Source organism: Danio rerio, chromosome 21 (genome assembly GCF_049306965.1).
Source record: "Danio rerio strain Tuebingen ecotype United States chromosome 21, GRCz12tu, whole genome shotgun sequence".
Lineage (NCBI taxonomy): Eukaryota > Metazoa > Chordata > Actinopteri > Cypriniformes > Danionidae > Danio > Danio rerio.
In genome coordinates this window covers 37,421,052-37,441,307 of record NC_133196.1, presented here as the reverse complement: position 1 = coordinate 37,441,307, position 20,256 = coordinate 37,421,052, and the positions used below count along the sequence as shown (strand labels likewise).

The following is a 20,256-nucleotide window of genomic DNA, read 5'->3' as shown; positions in this document are numbered from 1 at the left end:
GAACATTTTCACGATTAGGAAATAATTCTGATATGACTGTGGAACAAAATTAAATTTTGTACACAGAAAAAAACACATTACAGAATATTGAAGAAAAGGTACAGATTAGACAGATGAGTCTCCTTATTGATCCAGTAGGCTAGCCTAAACACATGCTGGTAACCTACTAAGACTGGCAGCACTGAACAAAACATTTGGCCAGAGAAGCCCTTCATTTTCCTTCATTTTCTTCTGGAGCTGCTCATTGGCGAAGTTGCTCTTCAGTGTTCAGTGTTTTGGCAGTGTTTTCATCAGTAAAATTTGCATCACTCTGAACTGAAGTAAACTGAACTTCAACTGTGATAACTAAACTGAAGCAGTTTCAATTTAACAGAACTCCATCTGTGTTCACTGCTTTGACACATTATACAAAATCTATGTAAGTAATTGACTCAAATATTAAACCCTCAAAACAAGTACATAAAAGATAATTCACAAGAGGATCTACCAAGATAATAAAGGATCGTACAGGTGCCCACTTTTGTCTCAGTCCCATAAGCCCTAAGCTTAAATTAAAGTTGAGTTCACACTGCATGATTTTAAGCTTGATTTTTATATGCTAACAAATAAAAGGTAAATAATTTTTGTTCACGTTAATACAACATGAGTTGTCAAAGACACAATCTAAGAGAATTACTGACAAAATCATCCTGTGTGAAATTAGTTCTGACTGAAAACATCTGAGAATGACCTTCAGCCAATGAGTGAACTTTCACTCCATGCAGGACAGTGGCGAGTTTGGGGAGGAGTTAAGACCACAAACTCAAAATAAATAAGCATTGCAATGCAATTAAACAGAAACAGAGAAGAAACATTTTTATGCAGTAGCTAATTGCAAATTTAATTATTGATTCCAACTTGTTTCTTCTCTCATTGTAAATGCTCAGTCACTGCTGCTTGCATTCTCCAACCATATAATCATTGATCATTAATATATATTTTTATCTTTTTGCCCTTTTACTGAAAATCAGCTTACAGACCACTTGAATTACTACTATTTATTTATTTATGCAGTGTATCATATTATCGGTATTTGCGTATCCCTTCTCACGTGTTTGTGAGCCAGACAGTAGTAATGCAGTTTGTAAGCTTTTGTCACTGGTCCATCATGCAGTGTGAACACAGCAGCAACTAAATGCTCCCCCAGATAGTCATGTTGTGCGAAAACAATGAAGATCTGACAATTTTGAAATTCATAGTGTGAACTTGGCACTAGCCCTCCTCATCTGCATGTCTACTTTACTCCTCAGTTCTCTGTTACCAGCTAAGGGTTAGGTCATGCTTAATGATTAGACAGACTTTTGGGTAACACTTTCTAAGAAGTTTGTGCTTATAATGAATTTATAATTATTTATAATCAGTCAAAACTATGCTATAAATATATCTTTAAAGCCACAACAATCATTATGCTGTATTATAAGGACAGTTACAGCTACATTTATAATAGTGTTACACTTATTAGCATTTCAATTTTCAATACACGTTTTTAACAAATTATACTTGATTTATAAGTATTAGTTAGTAAATCATGATTGTATAATAAAGAATTAGTCTGCAATGTTAAATTAAATTCAGTCTGTTAAATAAAAGAATGGTGTTATATGGTTAAAGCCTGTTGTTGCCTTATTAATACTTGTAGTAAGTCATTATTCAGGTGAGATTATCAACCTTTATTTATTAATTAATTAATTAATATTTATTGATGGTTTTATTGATAGTTTTATTTCTTTATTTTTTATTACTTTTCAATAAAAACAAAGTACACAGAGCAGGTTTATTCAATCATTCATTCATTCACTTTTTTCGGCTTAGTCCCTTTATAATTCTGGGCTTCCCACAGCAAAATCAACCACCAACTTTTCCAGTAGGTGTTTTACTCAGCGGATGCCCTTCCAGCTGCAACCTATCACTGGAAAACATCCATACACACTAGAGATGCGCGGATGGGCTATTATTTCATCCACAACCGCATCACAAAACTCATCATCCGTCCGCCATCCATCCGCACTAACATTTTCATCCAAATTTTAAAACCGCACCCGCCCGCCATCTGCTGACTGAGCTCTTTATTTGAATGGCTTATTCCTTTTTATTATTAAATGAATGTTTCTTTATTGATTATTAGAAAATAGAGAATGACTTTAATGACATGCAGTTAATTCAAACGTGCAAGTCAATGCAGCATTAATTGACGCTTTGAAGTGACGCTAAACAATACGAGGACGTGTCGTTTCACTTGATTCAATTCCTCGGTCCTTGAGTCTTTTTCTTGCGTCCTTCCCTCGCATCCTATAGGGGTGGAAAGACGAGGAAAGAAAGCAAGGAAAGGAAACGAGGATACACAAATAAGAAATGAGAAGCACCCCTATAAAGCTCTCAGAATATCAGCAGTGAACTCCGTCTCCAATTGGTGCACAGGGAGAAAAATAAATAAATAGCCTAAATTAAACGCACTGTACTGTACAATTTTTTTTACAATTATTGTAGCCTAATAGAAAACGCATTTTGACACATCATTTCAACATTCAGACGAGAGCGCCTGGCCTCAATGCGCCCTGCTGCGCTGAAGGAGCGCTCGCTCGCAGCACTTGTTGCTGGAATGCATAGAATTCTCTTGGCAAGGAGCTGTAGTCGTGGGAAGGACTGGCCTTGTTTCTCCTAAAAGGAAAGTAGATTTTCCTCTGCTGTTCCGTCTATACGGAAGTTTGTAAAGGAATACTTCTGTACTTCATCCAGAATTAGTGTATCCGATTCCTCCTCTCATTCTGTAAAGTCAGTCCTAGGCTTTTTCGTTGGTGCGCCAGCTATGTGTACAAAAACAGTACAACCGCCCACCACCCGCCCGAATTTAATTAAAATTTTATTTTTCGTCACGTCATCCGCCCGATCCGCGGTTTATCCGCGGATTCCGCGGCTGTAACCGCCATCCGCGCATCTCTAATACACACTCATTCACACACACACTATGGAAAATTAGCTTATACAATTCACCTATACTGGCGACGTTGTGGCGCAGTAGGGAGTGCTGTCACCTCACAGTAAGAAGGTCGCTAGTTTGAGCCTCAGCTGCGTCAGTTGGCGTTTTTGTATGGAATATGCATGTTCTCCCCATGTTCGCGTGGGTTTCCTCCAGGTGCTCCGGTTTCCCCACAGTCCAAAGACATGCGGTACAGGTGAATTGGGTAAGCTAAATTGTCCGTAGTGTATGAGTGTAAATGAGTGTGTATGGATGTTTCCCAGAGATGGGTTGCAGCTGGAAGGGCATCCGCTGCGTAAAACTTATGCTGGAAAAGTTGGCGGTTTAATCCGCTGTGGCGACCCCAGATTAATAAAGGGACTAATATGAAGATAGAATGAATGAATGAATTCACGTGTACCACATGTTTTTGGACTTTTTCGGGGAAAATGGAGCACCTGGAGGAAACCCAAGTCAACACTGGGTGAATATACAAACTCTTCAAAGAAATGTCAACTGACCCATCCAGGGCTCGAATCAGCGAGCTTCAGGCTGTGAAGCGATTGTGCTACAAAAAAAGTACAAAACAAAAGCTGAGATTGCTTGGAATCAGAAATATTAGCACCCTTTGAATTTTTTATTTATTTATTTTTTTCCAAAAAGGTGTTTGTAACGGGGAGCCGGACACGGAGGGATCCATTTGCAGTATATTTATTAAACACAGTTCAAACACAACCATACAATACGCACTTACGTGCAAACTCACATCAGTAATATTCAGTATGGGTCTAAGGGCTGGCGGCTGGCTGTCAAGGAGTAATATAGAAGGCATGGATCAGTTGCAGGCGGCGTGGATCAGAGTCAGAATACAAGCAAGGTTCGGGGCAGGCAGAAGGCAACACAAGGGCAGTAACAGTCCAGGTAATACACGGGAGATCAGGCCAGGAGATAACGCTCAATAATGTCAGACAGGGCAGAACAAGACTTCGCAACGGACTGAGTGTGTGTGCTGCTTATATGTGTGAGCGTGGGTCGTTATCGGGATGTGCTGCAGGTGTGTGTGCTTATCAGTTTAAGTCGATCATGTAATTCTTAGAAGTCCGGAGATGGTGGCTTCTGCTGGCCAGCGAGGGGAATGACTGGGACAGAGTCGGTGACAGAGCCCCCCTCCTGCGAACGGCTCCTGAAGTGAGAGGAATTGCGATGCCGGGGTCTTCCACGGGGACGAGGGGCCGGCATTTCCGGATGTTGCAGGTGAAACTCACTTAACAGAGTTGGGTCGAGAATATGCTTTCGGTTGATCCAAGATTGTTCCTCCGGGTCGTACCCCTCCCAATCAATCAGGTACTGCAGTTGTCCCCCCCGGAGTCTGGATCTCAGGATCTCGTGGATCTGGTAAGCCTCCTTTCCATCGACAATGACTGGCGGGGGACCGGCTGCCACCTCCCTATCCACCTCGGCTGGACCAACAGCAGGCTTGAGCAGGGAGACATGGAACGTGGGAGAGATACGATAATGGTTAGGCAGGATTAAGCGGTAGGACACTGGAGAAATCTGGCGTTTAATTTGGAAAGGACTGAGTTTTCGACAGGGAAGTCTAAGGCGGAGATCTCGGGTGGATAGCCAAACCCATTGGCCTGGAGAGTATGTAGGACTAGGCCACCGATGACGGTCTGCTTGTTCCTTGAAGTGTCTGACAGCGTGGGACAGGTGACTATGTGCCGCATTTCAGACCTCCTCGCACTTCTTAAACCACAAGTCTACGGCTGGGAGTTCTGAGGGTTCTCCACACCATGGAAACAGGAGGGTTCAAAGCCTAGTACGCACTGAAAGGGGGTTAGACCAGTGGATGGTTTTCTCAAAGAATTCTGTGCATATTCAGTCCACATTAGAAATTTACTCCATTCTTCCTGGTTGTTATGGCAATACGTACATAGGAAACGTCCAATCTCCTGATTGAGACGTTCAGTTTGGCCGTTGGATTGGAGATGGTAACCGGAAGAGAGACTGACATTGACCTGGAGGTTCTTGATAAAAGCTGACCATAAGCGGGAGGTAAATTGGGGGCCTCTGTCTGACACAATGTCCTCGGGTAAGCCATAGAAGTGGAAAACATACTCGCACAGCAATTCAGCTGTTTCCAGGGCTGTGGGTAACTTGGGGATGGCGATTAGTCTACAGGATTTGGAAAATCTGTCAATGACGGTAAGTATGGTGGTATGGCCTTGGGACAAGGGAAGATCGGTGATAAAGTCTATGGCGATAAGGGACCAGGGACGACGTGGGATCTCTAGGGGTTGCAGCAGACCAGCGGGATGAAGACGGGAATGTTTGTTCATCTGGCACAAGGAACAATTCTTGACCACCTTGATCACATCCTTATTTATGGAGGACCACCAGTATCGGTTCTGAATCAACTCAAGTGTGGCAGTACTTCCTAGGTGCCCGGAACTGGGATTGGTATGGACCTCAGTAATGAGTTTCTCTTTTTTAGGGACGGGGGAACGAAGAACTTATTGTCAGGGCAAGCCGGAGGTGTGGGATTTTGAGACGAGGCTTGAATTATTTCGGTATCAATGTCCCCCCGAATGGGGGCTAAAATCAGGGAGTCCTTTAGGACAGGCTGGACATCTTCAACCAATGCCTCTTCATCCGTTAAGCGGGAAAGGGCATCAGCCTTAATGTTCTTGGAACCAGGGATATAAGTGACAATGAAATCGAATCGAGTAAAGAATAATGCCCACCGTGCTTGTCTGAGGTTCAGTCTCTTGGCCGATCGGATGTATTCTAGGTTCTTATGATCTGTGATAACTGTAAATGGGTGTCTGGCTCCCTCTAGCCAGTGTCTCCACTCCTCCATAGCACACTTCATGGCTAGGAGCTCACGGTTTCCTACATCATAGTTCCTCTCAGCAGGATTGAGTTTACGTGAGTAAAAAGCACAGGGATGGAGTTTGTTGTACACCTTAAATTTTTGGGAAAGTACGGCTCCGATGCCTGTGTTAGAGGCATCGATCTCGAGAGTGAAAGGCAGATTGGGGTCAGGGTAACAAAGGATTGGTGCTGAGGAGAAGCGAGACTTTAGATGATTGAAGGACCGTGTTGCATCTTCGCACCAACTCAGTCGGGCATTGCCTGCTTTGACCATGGCGGTGAGGGGAGTGGCTACAGTACTGAAATTTTGGATGAATCTGTGTTAGAAATTCGCAAAGCCAAGAAAACGTTGTAGTTGTCTGATGGTGTCGGGTTTGGGCCAGTTAGTGACGGTGTCAACCTTCTTCTGGTCCATTGCCACGCCCTCAGAACTGATTATGTAGCCTAGGAACGAAATACAGGTCTGATGAAACACACATTTAGATAACTTGGCATATAACTGGTGGTTAATTAGATGTTTTAAGACCACTCTGACGTGGTTAACATGCTCTTGTAAGGAGTTTGAGTAAATCAGGATGTCGTCGATGTAGACAATGACCCATTGGTTCAACATGTCTCTGAACACTTCGTTGATGAAAGCCTGGAAGACGGAAGGACTGTTTGCTAGGCCGAAGGGCATAATCAGATATTCATAGTGGCCATTTACAGTAGAGAACCCGGTCTTCCATTCATCTCCTTGTTTGATTCGAATGAGACTATAAGCGCTGCGAAGATCTAACTTAGTGAAATACTGGGCTAAGCGTAACTGTTCAAGGGCTGCAGGGACTAATGGCAGGGGATAGCGGTACTTAACAGTAATCTCATTCAAACCTCTGTAGTCGATGCAAGGGCGCAAGCTCCAATTCCTCCTTGATGTAAGCATTCATAGTTTCAGTCTCAGTCTGGGAAAGAGGAAAGATTCTCCCACGAGGGGGCGTTGTACCAGGTAATAATTCAATGGCGCAATCGTACTCACAATGAGGAGGAAGTTTATTGTTTTTTTCTTGTTAAATGCTTCGGAAAGGTCTCTGTATACTTCGGGGCCTTGACTCATCTCAGGATCTTCGGGACAGGTAATAATAGTGTTGATCTGGACAGGAACAACAGATTGCAAGCATTTTTCCAAGCAATATTTACTCCACTTGATAATCTCACCAGTTTTCCAGGATATTTAAGGGTCATGTGCAGAAACAATAATTTTTCTTCATGGAGAGAGCCTGTTTGAACAGAGAGTTGTAGAGTGCGGTAGGTTACGTTTCCATCCCCTAGATTGCGTCCGTCTATCGCAGTGATTGCTATGGGGGAATCACAAGAGATTAATGGAATGGAGTTGTTGTTGGCAAACGTATAATCCATGAAATTGCCTGCAGCTCCTGAATCGACCATAGCTAGCGTATTAATCGTTACCTCTCCATAATTCAGACAGATGGGTATATTCAAGGTGTGACTAGGTTTGGAAAACACAGAGGTTGCACTCACCGATAATGTCTTGGAGGGTGGTTTGTGGGGACACTGGAACTTGGTATGACCCAAAAGACCGCAATACAGGCATAAGTTATTCTTTAGTCTTCTCTCTCGTTCTTCTCTTGATAACTGGTTTCTACCCAGTTGCATGGGCTCAATAGGGCATGGAGTTGCGGAGTTCTTAAGGGTTACAGGATAAGGGGAAACAGAACGATGTTGTCTTCGAGAATGAAGTAAATTATCTAACCTGATAGAGGACATTTTTACAGTATATCCTATATCATATTTTCTTCTGAAGAAAGTCTTATTTTTTTTATTTTGGCTAGAATAAAAGCAGTTTTTATTTAAAAAAAACATTTTAAGGTTAATATTATTAGCCCCTTTAAGCAATATTTTATTCGATAGTCTACAGAAAAATCATCATAATACAATGACTTGTCTAATTACCCTAACCTACCTAGGCCACCTAATTAACCTAGTTAAGCCTTTACATGTCACTTTAAGCTGAATACTGTTATCTTAAAAAGTATTTACCAACATTTTATGTCTTCATGGCAAAGATAAAATAAATCAGTCATTAGAAATTAGTTGGTAAAACCATTATGTTTAGTGATTTGTTAAAAAATATATTATCTTCGTTAAACAGAAAATTACAATAAAGAAAGAAAAGACATGGTATTAATGAAAAAAAGCAAGCTTGTGTGTAAAAGAATCCATGGGCTCAGGGTGATTGAAATATATTAAGATATTGAAGAAATGGGATCCAAGTGTTGGTAAAGATGGATATATTTTTATGTGTTAATGTATTTTTTCTAATTCTATAAGGAGATTGGTCCAATGGTTAATATGAATGCAAATTTTAGTTTTCCAGTTTATTAAAACAGTTTTCTTGGAAATAGTGAAGAGAAATTTGTGTTTTTTTTTTTTTTTTTTTTTTGCTTGCTATAAAGAATGTCAGATTCTGTGGTGTTACAAAATAAGCAAAGTGATAGATCATTGATGGCCTTAATTAAAGTGAAAACAGGATTCAAATTTTCCACATGGAAATGTTAAGAAACTGCATCATAATATCAAACGTACATTTACTTATGTTTGAATAGACATTAAAATGTAAAATAGGGACATAATTTCAGTGTGTCATTTTGATGTTTTATCAATTTTCATTTATTTATTTATTTATTTTTATTGCAAACAATTTCAAATGGTTACTTATCATGTCAGTGAAATCAAATGCTTATTGGTTCTCACCTTGTTCATCATTTATAAAGGTTTGTAACTGTATTTTGACTCACAACAAGTATTCGACAAAGTAGCTCCTATCAACAATACTGTATGTCATATGGTTTATATACATAGATAGACAGACAGACTTTTTTTTTAAAATCAGACTATGGTCATAGTTTGAAAACACCCACATATGCTGTGTTACGTTTAAAGATGATAGATACATTTAAAAAGATCATTTCTTTCCTAAGGAAATCATTCTTAAAAGAGCGGCAGACATTGCTGAGGCCCTGTATAATGTGCCACGAAGCCACAACCAGCTCACTGGTCTCACTAACAGCTCTGTCCATACAAGCATGATGGGAGGTAATTCCTTTACTGGGCAGCTTGCCGTGAATGTCTCAGAATCATCTCAAGGTGGAAACCAGGGTGAGACATGTTTTTTCTTGTTTGTTTTTCCTCCTCATACACTCATATATACTTGAACAAGTATGCTGTAAAGAAATTGTTAAGTGGAGTAAAGCCAAATTATGCCACACTAATTTAAAGTATTCTTTATCTTGAAGGTTTCGGTCGTAACACAAGTAGTGTATCACCACATGGCTATGTACCCAGTTCCACCCCTCAGCAGAGCAGTTACAGTACAGTATCTACTAGCATGAATGGCTATGGTAACAGTGGCATGACCAACCTGACTGGCTCCCCAAACTTCTTGAATGGCTCTGCTGCCAATTCACCCTACGCAAGTGAGTTTTCAATAAGTGATCACTACACACTTCACACTTCTTTATTTCTTTAGGGAAAAATTTCATAAAATCATAATTTACTCACCCTTCACGTATACCTAACTATTTAGGTTATATTCTTGTGTTTCTTCTGATATAAATTCTTGTGTACTTTCTAGCACCCTATTTGCTAGTAATATTTTTCCTACTATGGAAGTCAATGGATGCCATTATAACAAGCATTCCTCAAAATATCCTATTTTGTGTTATCAGAAAAAAAAAAAGATTTTTTTATATCAAAAATTTTAAATGTAAATAAAATACAATCTTTGGGAACTGTTATTTTCAAGCAGGAAATTCAACAAATTATAATTCTAATTCATATGCTCTAGCATGCCTTTTTTCCAAACAAACTTCAGTCTTTGATGTACACTCATTCCACGAAGGTTAGCATGGGTCTTTGGGTGTAATAGAATTTATAACTTCTTAATTGTTCATGCTCTACAATTAACTAGACAAGTGCATTTGAGCCAGGTAATCCCCTGATGACTCTGGTCTTTTTGACAAAAATTGACTTCATCTGCTTCTGTCAGATTTTGGTCTGTGAATTAAATGGTGTTAATTAAATTAATAAAATAAGGAGCAACACTGAAGTGGTAACAGTTGAGTCAAAGGGCTTAATACAAAGTTCTGTCACAAAACTGTTATGGGTGCATGCAGGCTGATAGGTCCTATACATTCGGCATAGTCCAGATGATTGGTAATGGGTTAGTTTTTTTTAGAGCAGATTAGAAATGGAAGAGATAGAAAAAAAGGTTTAGTATTCTTACCTTTATAAAAGCCTTATATAAAGTCTGTCTATTTTTCTGCTTATTTTTCACCTTTATTTTTTAGTTTACGAAAAGGTAACTCTAAGGTTTTGTTCCCTTTCGGGAACTCTATGCTGCGTCTCTTTAGGAGACACAATGGGATACCATCCCTCTCTTATAACCTTCTGAAGCACAGGTGTAATCAATCCAATGTAATTGGCGGGACGCAACGTGCGTGTGGCGTCAGACCGAAGGTATAAAAGGCCCACACTCACAGTGAACTTTAGCTTATACCTCTCAAACGGAGCGCACCAGGTATGAAAAAGTATGGCAACGCGACACAGCGTCTCGTTCCCTTAGGGAACCATGGTTACATTCGTAACCTGACGCGTTCCCTTTCGGGAACTCTACGCTGCATCTCTTTAGGAGACACAATAGGAACGCTATCCCAAACACGCCATAGTTTTACATGCCGGGTATGAGTTCTCCTATATTGCTAGGACACTGGAACCCGGAGTAGGGTCCAGGTCCAACTGATAAAACCTTACAAAGGTTGCAGATGCCAGTCAGGTACTGGCCAGAACGAAAGGCTTTCGAAGCCGCCATACTCCTGGTTGAGGAGACACAAGCGTGCCGTAGGTTTGCGCTTGACAGTGGTGGGGACTGGGGACGAGTCACCCCCGCCAAGAATGAATATTGTTTATATATATATATTGCTATTTATTATTTACCTGCTATTAAAATGTATTATTAAGTAATCCTCTCTTCTCACAATTTATTAAGTTAAATTAAATAGTCATGCGTGTAGCCAAGGGGGGTCAGGTGGTTTGAAAGACCAAAAGTTGGATTATTATTATTATGTTTGAATTTATCTTATTATTCAAATGGACAAATTTTCACTGAGGAAGGTTGAATGTGCTGGCCAGTTTGTTATTTGCCTTTAGGCTTCAGTTTTTAATTTAAATCAAGTTTTAACAGATTTCCCAAAGAAAATTATGATAAAAAATTGTATTTAAAAAATAAGTATATTTACATATTTGAAGAGTTTAGATGCAAAAACCTCTAAATGCCATTTCATATTTTCTTCTAAAATTAGCATTTTTCTCCAACTCCTGTGTGTGGACTCAGTGATTTTACTTTTATAGTGACAAATACGTTCTTTTCATTGCCTTTAAAGTGAAATTACTCAACATAAATATACAAGGCTGAGAAAATGCTCATTTTACATGGCATTTAGATGTTTTGGCATCTGTATTGTACTTCATTACTTTATTCTAAGAATTTAAAGTCCTAATTTCTAGTTCAAAGTATTTATATTATTTATAAAACTGTAATAAAACCTACAGTTTAAATGTGTAAATAAAGCAATTTGACAAAATGGTAGGAAATAGTTTTGGTAAATCAAAAAGTGTAGTTGTTTTAACTATCCAACAAGATTATCCAGCAAAAATTAGTTCTTAATATGTCACTAAAATGTAATATTTATACCTCAATTAAACAGAAAACCAGGTAAATAACTGCAAAAAGGTTCAGTTTTTCAGAAAACAAATAACCCCTTTCAATAAACTGGCTACAGGCCTGAAAGTGTCATGTTAAAATAATGTTTATTAACGGATAAAGAGAGAGTTTAATAAAGACTTTCGTTCATTTTTCATACAAATTAAACATGTCTCATAGTATTATTAAAAGATGGAGCACAGGCTGTAGTTTTTCTGTCAAATTGTTTCAACCAAAATTGGAGATGTTGCTCTAAGAGATTAGGAGAACTGGCAGGGTCATATACGTTTACATGTAGGTGTTTATTCTGCGGTTAGTTTTCAGGGAATATTGTTTACAGACTAACGTTAGTCTGTTTTAACGTTAGACTGAACGTAAAAGCGGTGAAAACACTAGCATAACGGCATTATCATGATGGACTCATTACGTAGCGTACTTGAGTTTATGTGACTTACGCTTTTCATTGGAAAAAGCTCTTTATATCCACTTCTTCTTGCTACCTCCATCCTCACTTGTGCGAGGCACACACTTCACACATCGGGAAATTCCCCCCGCGCAGTTGTTTTGGCGCTGTTTGTATCTGAAACTATGATCTGAAAGCAGCCACTCACATGACAGCAGGGAAAGGCACACCCAATCACAATGTACATATGTGTTTGGGGGTGGTGCGACTCGAGGAGAGAACAGAATTTAACCCTTTTGGCATGTCTAGGTTTATACTGACAGCGCAATGTTTTTAAGTGATTTAAATTATTGATGGGGACATTTCGGTAGTTTGTGGATATTGGTGGGGACTCGTCCCCACCGTCCACCCTAAATCTACGCCCCTGAGCCATAAGCATGGAAAAGTCTAGGACACTACCAGAAAACATTCCAGTTTTTAACAAAGAGCTTTTTTCTTCACAACATGTTAATAACAATTTATTTAGAGCAAATAGTCTACTTAAACTTGCATGTCCTCTGTGGTAATTAGAAAGCAGTCCAGAAACAATAATCTGTGATTTCTGATAATCGGTGAAGCAACCATCTCCGTCAGGCTCCCAAAGTTCGACAAGACATTTTATGTTGATTCATTTGTAAAAATGTGTGACGGGTTTGTTTACTCTTTGTAAAAGAGGAAAATAGTAACAAATGGGGATGTATTTTATGATAAAAAGGAAAATTACAAATCCAACCGTAGCCACAACTACAAGATTGCAAGAATACTGCCTAACCTTTGATGAGTTTTGAGCTTAGTCCCTGTCATTATTCCAAATATTGAAGGTGATTTTTGATAATAACCAATTTTTTGGAGGCCACATTACAAGCATCTGTAAAACTGCATTTTTTGTTTACCTTAAAAGTATCATATCCACTACGTTCAATTTTTATTATGTACAATTTGTGATTATTAGAATGTCAAATTAATTGTAGGCAGTAGATCATTTTCATGGTGGCACATAAACTCTGAAACAGCCTTCATTCTCATTTGTGGCAGTTTAAATATAAAATAAAAACACATCTCTTTTCACTCGGAAACACAAACGTATATAGATAATTTTGAAAGAACCAGTAACAGACAAAGTCTGCGTTGATCCTATCAGCTAGTCTGAATACCTTCCTGGTTACCTACATGGTCCAGCCTTCAACATCCATACTGCAGCTCTGCATATGATGTTTTGCCAGAAGAGAACTGGTTGCCCTAATTGAACCGTTTCTACGATGGTTTGTTGTGGTTTGTTCTTCACTTCCATCAATTTGTAGAGTTTTGGTTCTTGGTGCTGTTGCTTGCTTGATAGGGGCTGGTGGATATGCACTTCGGATAAGTTGGTCTTCAGTGAATAATTTCTTTCATTATTTAATTTTATTCTGTCCGCCTGCAATAAAATAATTTTGTAACTTGGACACACAGTGTATGTCCAAGGCATACATAATATAATACACTAGTATTATATTATAATATAATCTCATGTACGCAGATTGACGACTGGAAGTCTGGGAACTTTGAATGCTTTAGATGGTCAAGAACCACCTATGATGCTAAATGATTGACAGATTAACTAACTATTCAGCAAATTTTATTTTATGCCAATTCATGTTTGGTTGTAAAATGTTTGCATAACTTTTTTTACAGTTTTGTAAAATGTCTTATTTATATGACTATTTTAAGGTTTTATCACTGCCATTAGAAAAAAAGGATATGGACAGTAAGTATATATGCATCAGCATGCTTGCTGATATCATGCCAGTTCAAGCATTTATGCAGTGTATCATAATTCTATTTAACCCATAATTCTATTACTCACCCTTGTACAAAGGTGAGCACTTCATTGACAGCCATGCCAATGTGATGCATCTTGAGAATATCTAAAAAAATGGACACAAGAGTATATGTCCAACCACTGTGTCAGCATCTGTTTTTACATCATCTGTTGCAAAGACATGATGTAAGGGGGTCGATCAAAATTAGATCTGTAAAGAAAATATTTTGACATACCTGTCAGTAAACAAATTTAAACATCTCTTTTAGATTATAGTTAAGGGGATAGTTCTGCCCAAATGGAAAACTATGTTAACATTACTCCTTTACATTCTTTATTCTTTTCCAACTTCAGTCTACTTCTTCTGCTAATCACAAATGAATGGTTAACGTTTTCAGCTTCCTTTAAAATGTCTCCTTTTGTGAAGAAGTCCTATGCAAAAAACTGAGGGGCAGAAAACCAGTGTCGTTGAGAAAGATCCTCAACACTGCCATCACGTAAAGGGTAGACTTGCAATGATCTGATGCCAAGTGAAATAAAAAGAGAGTGTGTCATAAGGCATCAAACGATTATCATCAATGCATGTTTCATAGAATGCTAACTTAAGTTAAATTATTTACTGTTTATTTTAACCTAAAGAGATGCAGGCACAGATTCAATTATTAAATACCATTTAGAAGCAAAAACAAAATTGCTAAACAAAGGATATTATTTTTTAACTAGAAGAAGCACTGTTGTTGTTTTAGCATTAATGGCACCAGTTAAAGTGGAAGTGAAGCAGTCTGTGTCAGGTCATGGAAGTGCATGACAGAGTAGTTTATTTATTTATTTATTTATTTATTTTTTGCCACAAAAGCTTTTCTAGCACCAGCTCTGCAATGCACTTTCAAAACAAAACAGACCAAAGACGGGTTAAAAACAGGCTTGAACTGCAATGCTAACACACTGTGCTCATAAAAGAGATTTCAAACAGTGTATACAATCATTATAAGATTAGAAACGGTGAAGCTGTGTGATGTTGAAAACATGTGAGGTGCGATGCTATCACGATGTGCTCACAGAAGCGATCCTTAAATTTTAAGTTGCTAGTAAATAATTTGATTAACAGAGTTTGATCACAATGACTAATAATTAAAAGAAGTATTTCAAGCAGAGCAATAAATGCTAAGAACTACAAACAGCCAGGCAACAGCTTCAGAAGCAGGCAGTAGCAATCGATCAGCCAGCAGCAATCAACCAGCAATAGCATAATATAAGACCATGTAATCATAGTTTTAGCAATGTTCAGCAATCCCAGTTTTAACTTATTTCATCACTCTTTTTGCTTTGACATACTACCTGAATCAGGGCTTATCAGGGGTCACCACAATGTTACAGGGGTCAACTGCCAATTATCTTGGAATACGTTTTTTGCAGCAGATGCTCTTGCAGCTGCAACCCAGCACTGAGTACACTAAATGGTGACCTTCCTAAGATTCTTGCAGTGAGGTGCTATCCAATCTGCTTCCAACTACATGGCACAGGTGGTTGCAGACTTATAAGCAACTAATGAGCTTGCTCTTCAAAATTTAAAAACCTCAGTGTTGATGTTAACAATTTAATACATCAACAAAGGTAACCACCTGTTACTGGGGTGACATGTATGTCATGTTTGCAGCTGTAATGTGCTATATTCCAGGGAGCAAATCTGTGAATATACTGGCAGAAGCAAGTATCATGACTTGCTCTGCACTAATAGGCAATGTAGCAGTAGTGTAGCAGATCTTGGTCAACAAGACCAAACACATAAACACTGCCTCATACATATTCATTACAACACTAAGCGTAGAACACTTACAAGTGTTCAGACATAGCCAGACATATTATATATATATATATATATATATATATATATATATATATATATATATATATATATATATATATATATATATATATATATATATATATATATTTGTGTAAAGCATCTGTTTTGTGAGAAGTGCTTCTCATTGATATGTAAACGACCTACCTGTACAGCTTTACTGTTGACATTTATTCGAGCGAGCATGACGTCGACTTAAACTTTATGTCTTACACTACGCCCACCAAAAGGGTACCCTTGGTGGTGGAAACCCAAGCCTGATAAAGGTGACCCGTACCGACCCAAACTGTTCCGTACTGTACCAGTCAGGGTAAACGAGCCAAAAGATAACACTAACAACCATCTGCTCTTAATACAGACCAATTTTCAATTGTGTAAACTTAAGGGAAAAGGATAAACAGACAGACTAACATGGCTGTAGATTCCATTCAAATTACAGTGTCCTTATGTCAAGTGTCCCCAGCTTTGGTGGCCTTGATTATAGATTTGAATTCCAAAGTCATGCATTTGTGTTTCACGTTTGCTAGTGATAATAACTAATGTACACTACTGAAATTACAGACATGTGAGATAAAAACTTTAACAGAGAAGTTTTTTAATTGTCTTAAGGAGTCAACCTGCAAATGGCTATTTTGTATTCCATTCAACTGATTAAATTAAATTTGAGAATTTAAAATTTTATGTTGATTGTCCTGGGTTGTCAACTGCACTAATCAAATCCTCCCCAAAATTATTTCTCCAAGTCTTTTCTTCCCTAATTTATTTTTCTTTCTTTGTATTTCTATTAAATCTGAAATGCATTTCTCAGCCTCACTTTCTGCATTCCTGCAGTTGTCCCCTCCAGCCCCACCATGGCTTCCTCCACCAGCCTACCCTCAAACTGCATCAACTCCTCTGGAATCTTCTCCTTCTCTCCGGCAAACATGGTTTCAGCTGTGAAACAAAAGAGTGCTTTTGCTCCTGTCATTCGACCACAATCTTCACCTCCACCTACATGCACCAGCACCAATGGAAATGGTGTTCAAGGTAACACACACTCATATCCTTCTTAGATGTGTTTTTTATGTAAAAGAGTTCAAATGTGACATCACTGAAAACTCTTTTTGGTTTCTTTTTTTAATGAATAAACTATTTAGGTAGGGCAAGCCTTAAAACACATTTAAACATAAATTAAGCAATTTTTTTTTTGGATTAACATCTTTATCCAATTATAAAAATCAATTTCTTCAACAGTTTATTATGGTTTAGAGTGTAAATTATTCACACAGACACTAAATATGTCATCTCTAAAAGTAAAAAAAAAAATATATATATATATATATATATATATATATATATATATATATATATATATATATATATATATATATAATCACAGATGTCTCCACGTCACAATCGGAATCTTTTGGCCCATAGAGCCAGTTCATAGATAAGCAAAAGGCATTCGATGACCACCAAACTGGTTTTGTTAACAGGACTTTCAGAGTTGAAGGCTAGAAGATTCAGAATCAACAGGCCTTTTGTCAACGGGCTGATTTAATCTTTAATACTCACTCTTCACCTCAGCTCTCTGTGTCTGGAATGAAGGTGCAAACTACACAAGAAACAGTCCTTTAAAAGTCATGTCTCATATTTAGTTTCGGGCCAGTGCCAGCCAAGAGAACTGCACCTGAGCCCGATTCAGAGCAGAAAATCCAGAAAAAGGGCCTAGGCACAGATTCTGTGTGTTGGCGTCACGGCTCAGTTGCCAAGCTACCACAGCTGGCTCAGTGGAAGCGCACTAGTTATCAGACATCCACAAGTGAACTACACCACATTTAATATTTAAAAAATAATACATGTGTGAACGATACAGTTTTGAAAAGGGTTTTAAACAGCAGTCTTTGGCAGAGAATCACTGGCCCACCACATTCTTACGAACATATTTTATTTATTAAAGTTATTATTTCATTGACTTCGATATAACCATGTATAATAAAAATGACTTACTAACCATCTAAAGTCTTAAAATAATAAAATAACCTATTATTTTATTTATGGCTAGAGCTTGATTAATGTGATTGACATCCTAGGCAATGAGACCTTTACTTAGCCTGACTGAATGTGAGTTTATTGCAGGCAGCGCTATATTTGGTAACACAAAAACTTGCTCTGATCCCGGTGAGAACTTTACCAATGACTACATGCACTGATGAATGACTTTTTGTCTGTTGCGCATCGAATAAAGACATGCTTAACATCATAGATGTTCGGTATTGTCTTTACAAAAAAAACAACAAAAAAAACAACAACAAAAAAACAAAACAAATGTTTTATAAAAATAAATTAAACAATTTTCACGACTTTTTTTTTTAACAATTCAGTTAAATATAAGTTGGATATTTAGGGGCCATGTAACAACATTTTTTTTTCTTTTTTGTTCTCGTGATCTTTAATAGCTGGGTAGCTACGCAAAATATTTTCGAAAGTGTTAAGCAGTTATTTGTCAATAGCTTTAATTATGAAGACAATAAAATATTAAAAATAACAAAAATGAAATTATAAAAATACAAAGATAAAAAGAGCAGCAGTTAGCTAAATTATATTGAAAATATTCGTTTTTATTTGACTTGATGCATTTGTTATTTAATGTTTGAATACTGAAATAACCATCAGAAGGGGACGGGACGGTGCTGGATTTGTGTGTGCCCAGGAAGAAACAATGCATTTACCCATGTCCAAGACATCATCACAAGAACTTTGAAATGTATGTTGAAAAGAAATTAACCATTTCTAAGGTCCTAAAGCACTCTATTGTTTAACTGTATTTTGGGATAAAACAACAAGCTCAGCAAAATGGAATTGTGAAATGTGATGGCATACATGAAGAGCAATGACCCAATCACGTCACTTCAGTTTGAGAGGCGAGGTCAAGCAATCCCTCCTCCAAAAAGGAATAAAGCTTTCCCTCATGGACACATTGTTGTACTGAGTTTCTTCCTGATGAGAAAAGTGACAACAGCACAGCCAAAATTTACTTCTGCAAGTAAATTTGCCCAGCAAAACTCTTTCCTCTAGCTGTCAAGAATCTGCATATTTCACCATCTGACCTGTAGTTCTCCAGTCAACCTAAGTATCACTGCACTACATGAGGACAATTCACTTTTTTCCCACTGCAAGCCATTCAAGACATCCAGTGAAAAAAAACACTATTGTTGTATTGATCACCTCACTAAGTAGAGCGTAAATATAAGCGTATCAGTCCTTTTTCTATTGACAATAGCTACGTTTCCATCCACCTACAAATTAGCAACATCTCACTAATCCCTCTCTAATCCTTCAGATTTGCTCATAAAATGAATACCTTTACATTGGTATAATTCAATTAGCAACATTTCATTGTTAATTATTTAGAGAGTTATTTATCTGTGAGTTATTTAATGAGTTATTTATTTGTTATTCACACACCTTAAAAGAGGAGTGACCAAAATCTCAATATTAATATTAATAATAATGTTAATTTTAAAATTTGAGTCAACCCAAACTACTGAAAACTTTGTATTTACATCCAAATCAGGTGAATGGTGTAAGAACTACAACAGTTTGCATATGTGCCTCCCACTTGTTAAAGGTCCAAAAGTGTTGGGACAATTGTCTCCTCAGCTGGCCAGGTGTGTTATTCCCTCATTATATATATTATAATGAGCAGATAAAAGGTCCAGAGTTGACTTCAAGTTTTATTAGCATTTGGAGTCTGTTGCTGTCAACACTCAAGATGAGATTCAGAAAGCTGTCACTATCAATGAAGCAAGCCATCATTAGGCTGAAAAAATGATGACAGAAAAAACTCATCAGTGAGATAGCACAAATATTAGGCATGGCCAAAACAACTGTTTGGAACTTTCTTAAAAAGAAGGAATGTACGAGTGAGCTTAGCAGCACCGAAACACCCGGAAGACCACAGAAAAGGTTGTTCAGACAGTGGATGCCATCCACCTTCACAGTTCTGGAACAACATCCAATGGACAGATGAGACCTAGATCAATTTGTACCGAAGTGATAGGAAGAGAAGAGTATGAAGAAGGTAAAGAACTGCTCATTATCCTAAGCAGTGAAGCGTGGTGATTGTAGTGTCATGACGTGGGCATGTATGGCTGTCAATGCAACTGGTTCTCTTGTATTTATTGATAATGTGATTTATTGTTATGAATTCTGAAGTGTTTTACATAGGGCAATATCATCTGCTCATATTTAGCTAAATGCTTCTGTACTCATTGGATGACGTTTCACAGAGCAGATGGAGAATGACCAAAGCATACTGCGAAAGCAACCAGAATTGTTTAAAGGAAATAACTAAAATGTTACACAATATCCAAGTCAATTGCCTGATTTAAATCTGATTGAGCATGAACTGAAAACAAAACTATAGGGAATATGCCCCAAGAACAAGCATGAATTGAAGACAGTTGCAGTAGAGGCCTGTCAGAGCATCAGCAGGGATGAAACCCAGCGATTGGTGATGTCTATGCATTTCAGACTTCAGGCT

At 38.0% G+C, this 20,256-nt stretch overlaps 2 protein-coding genes across 9 annotated transcripts in view; one reads left to right on the top strand and one right to left on the bottom strand.

The window, feature by feature from the left end:
- clint1b (clathrin interactor 1b) overlaps positions 1-20,256 on the bottom strand; it is a 542,948-nt gene that overhangs the window by 135,215 nt on the left and 387,477 nt on the right. The gene's annotated exons all lie outside the window — the stretch shown is intronic.
- ebf1b (EBF transcription factor 1b) overlaps positions 1-20,256 on the top strand; it is a 281,523-nt gene that overhangs the window by 217,180 nt on the left and 44,087 nt on the right. For 4 of the 8 annotated variants that reach the window (XM_073935435.1, XM_680898.11, XM_068216123.2 and 1 more), the window contains exons 13-15: positions 8,848-9,025; positions 9,163-9,342; positions 16,563-16,757. In XM_073935435.1, coding sequence (XP_073791536.1) covers positions 8,848-9,025; positions 9,163-9,342; positions 16,563-16,757 — 553 coding nt within the window. The remainder of the gene's footprint in view (positions 1-8,847; positions 9,026-9,162; positions 9,343-16,562; positions 16,758-20,256) is intronic. The other 4 variants (XR_012396818.1, XR_012396817.1, XR_012396815.1 and 1 more) reach the window with 1 other exon arrangement.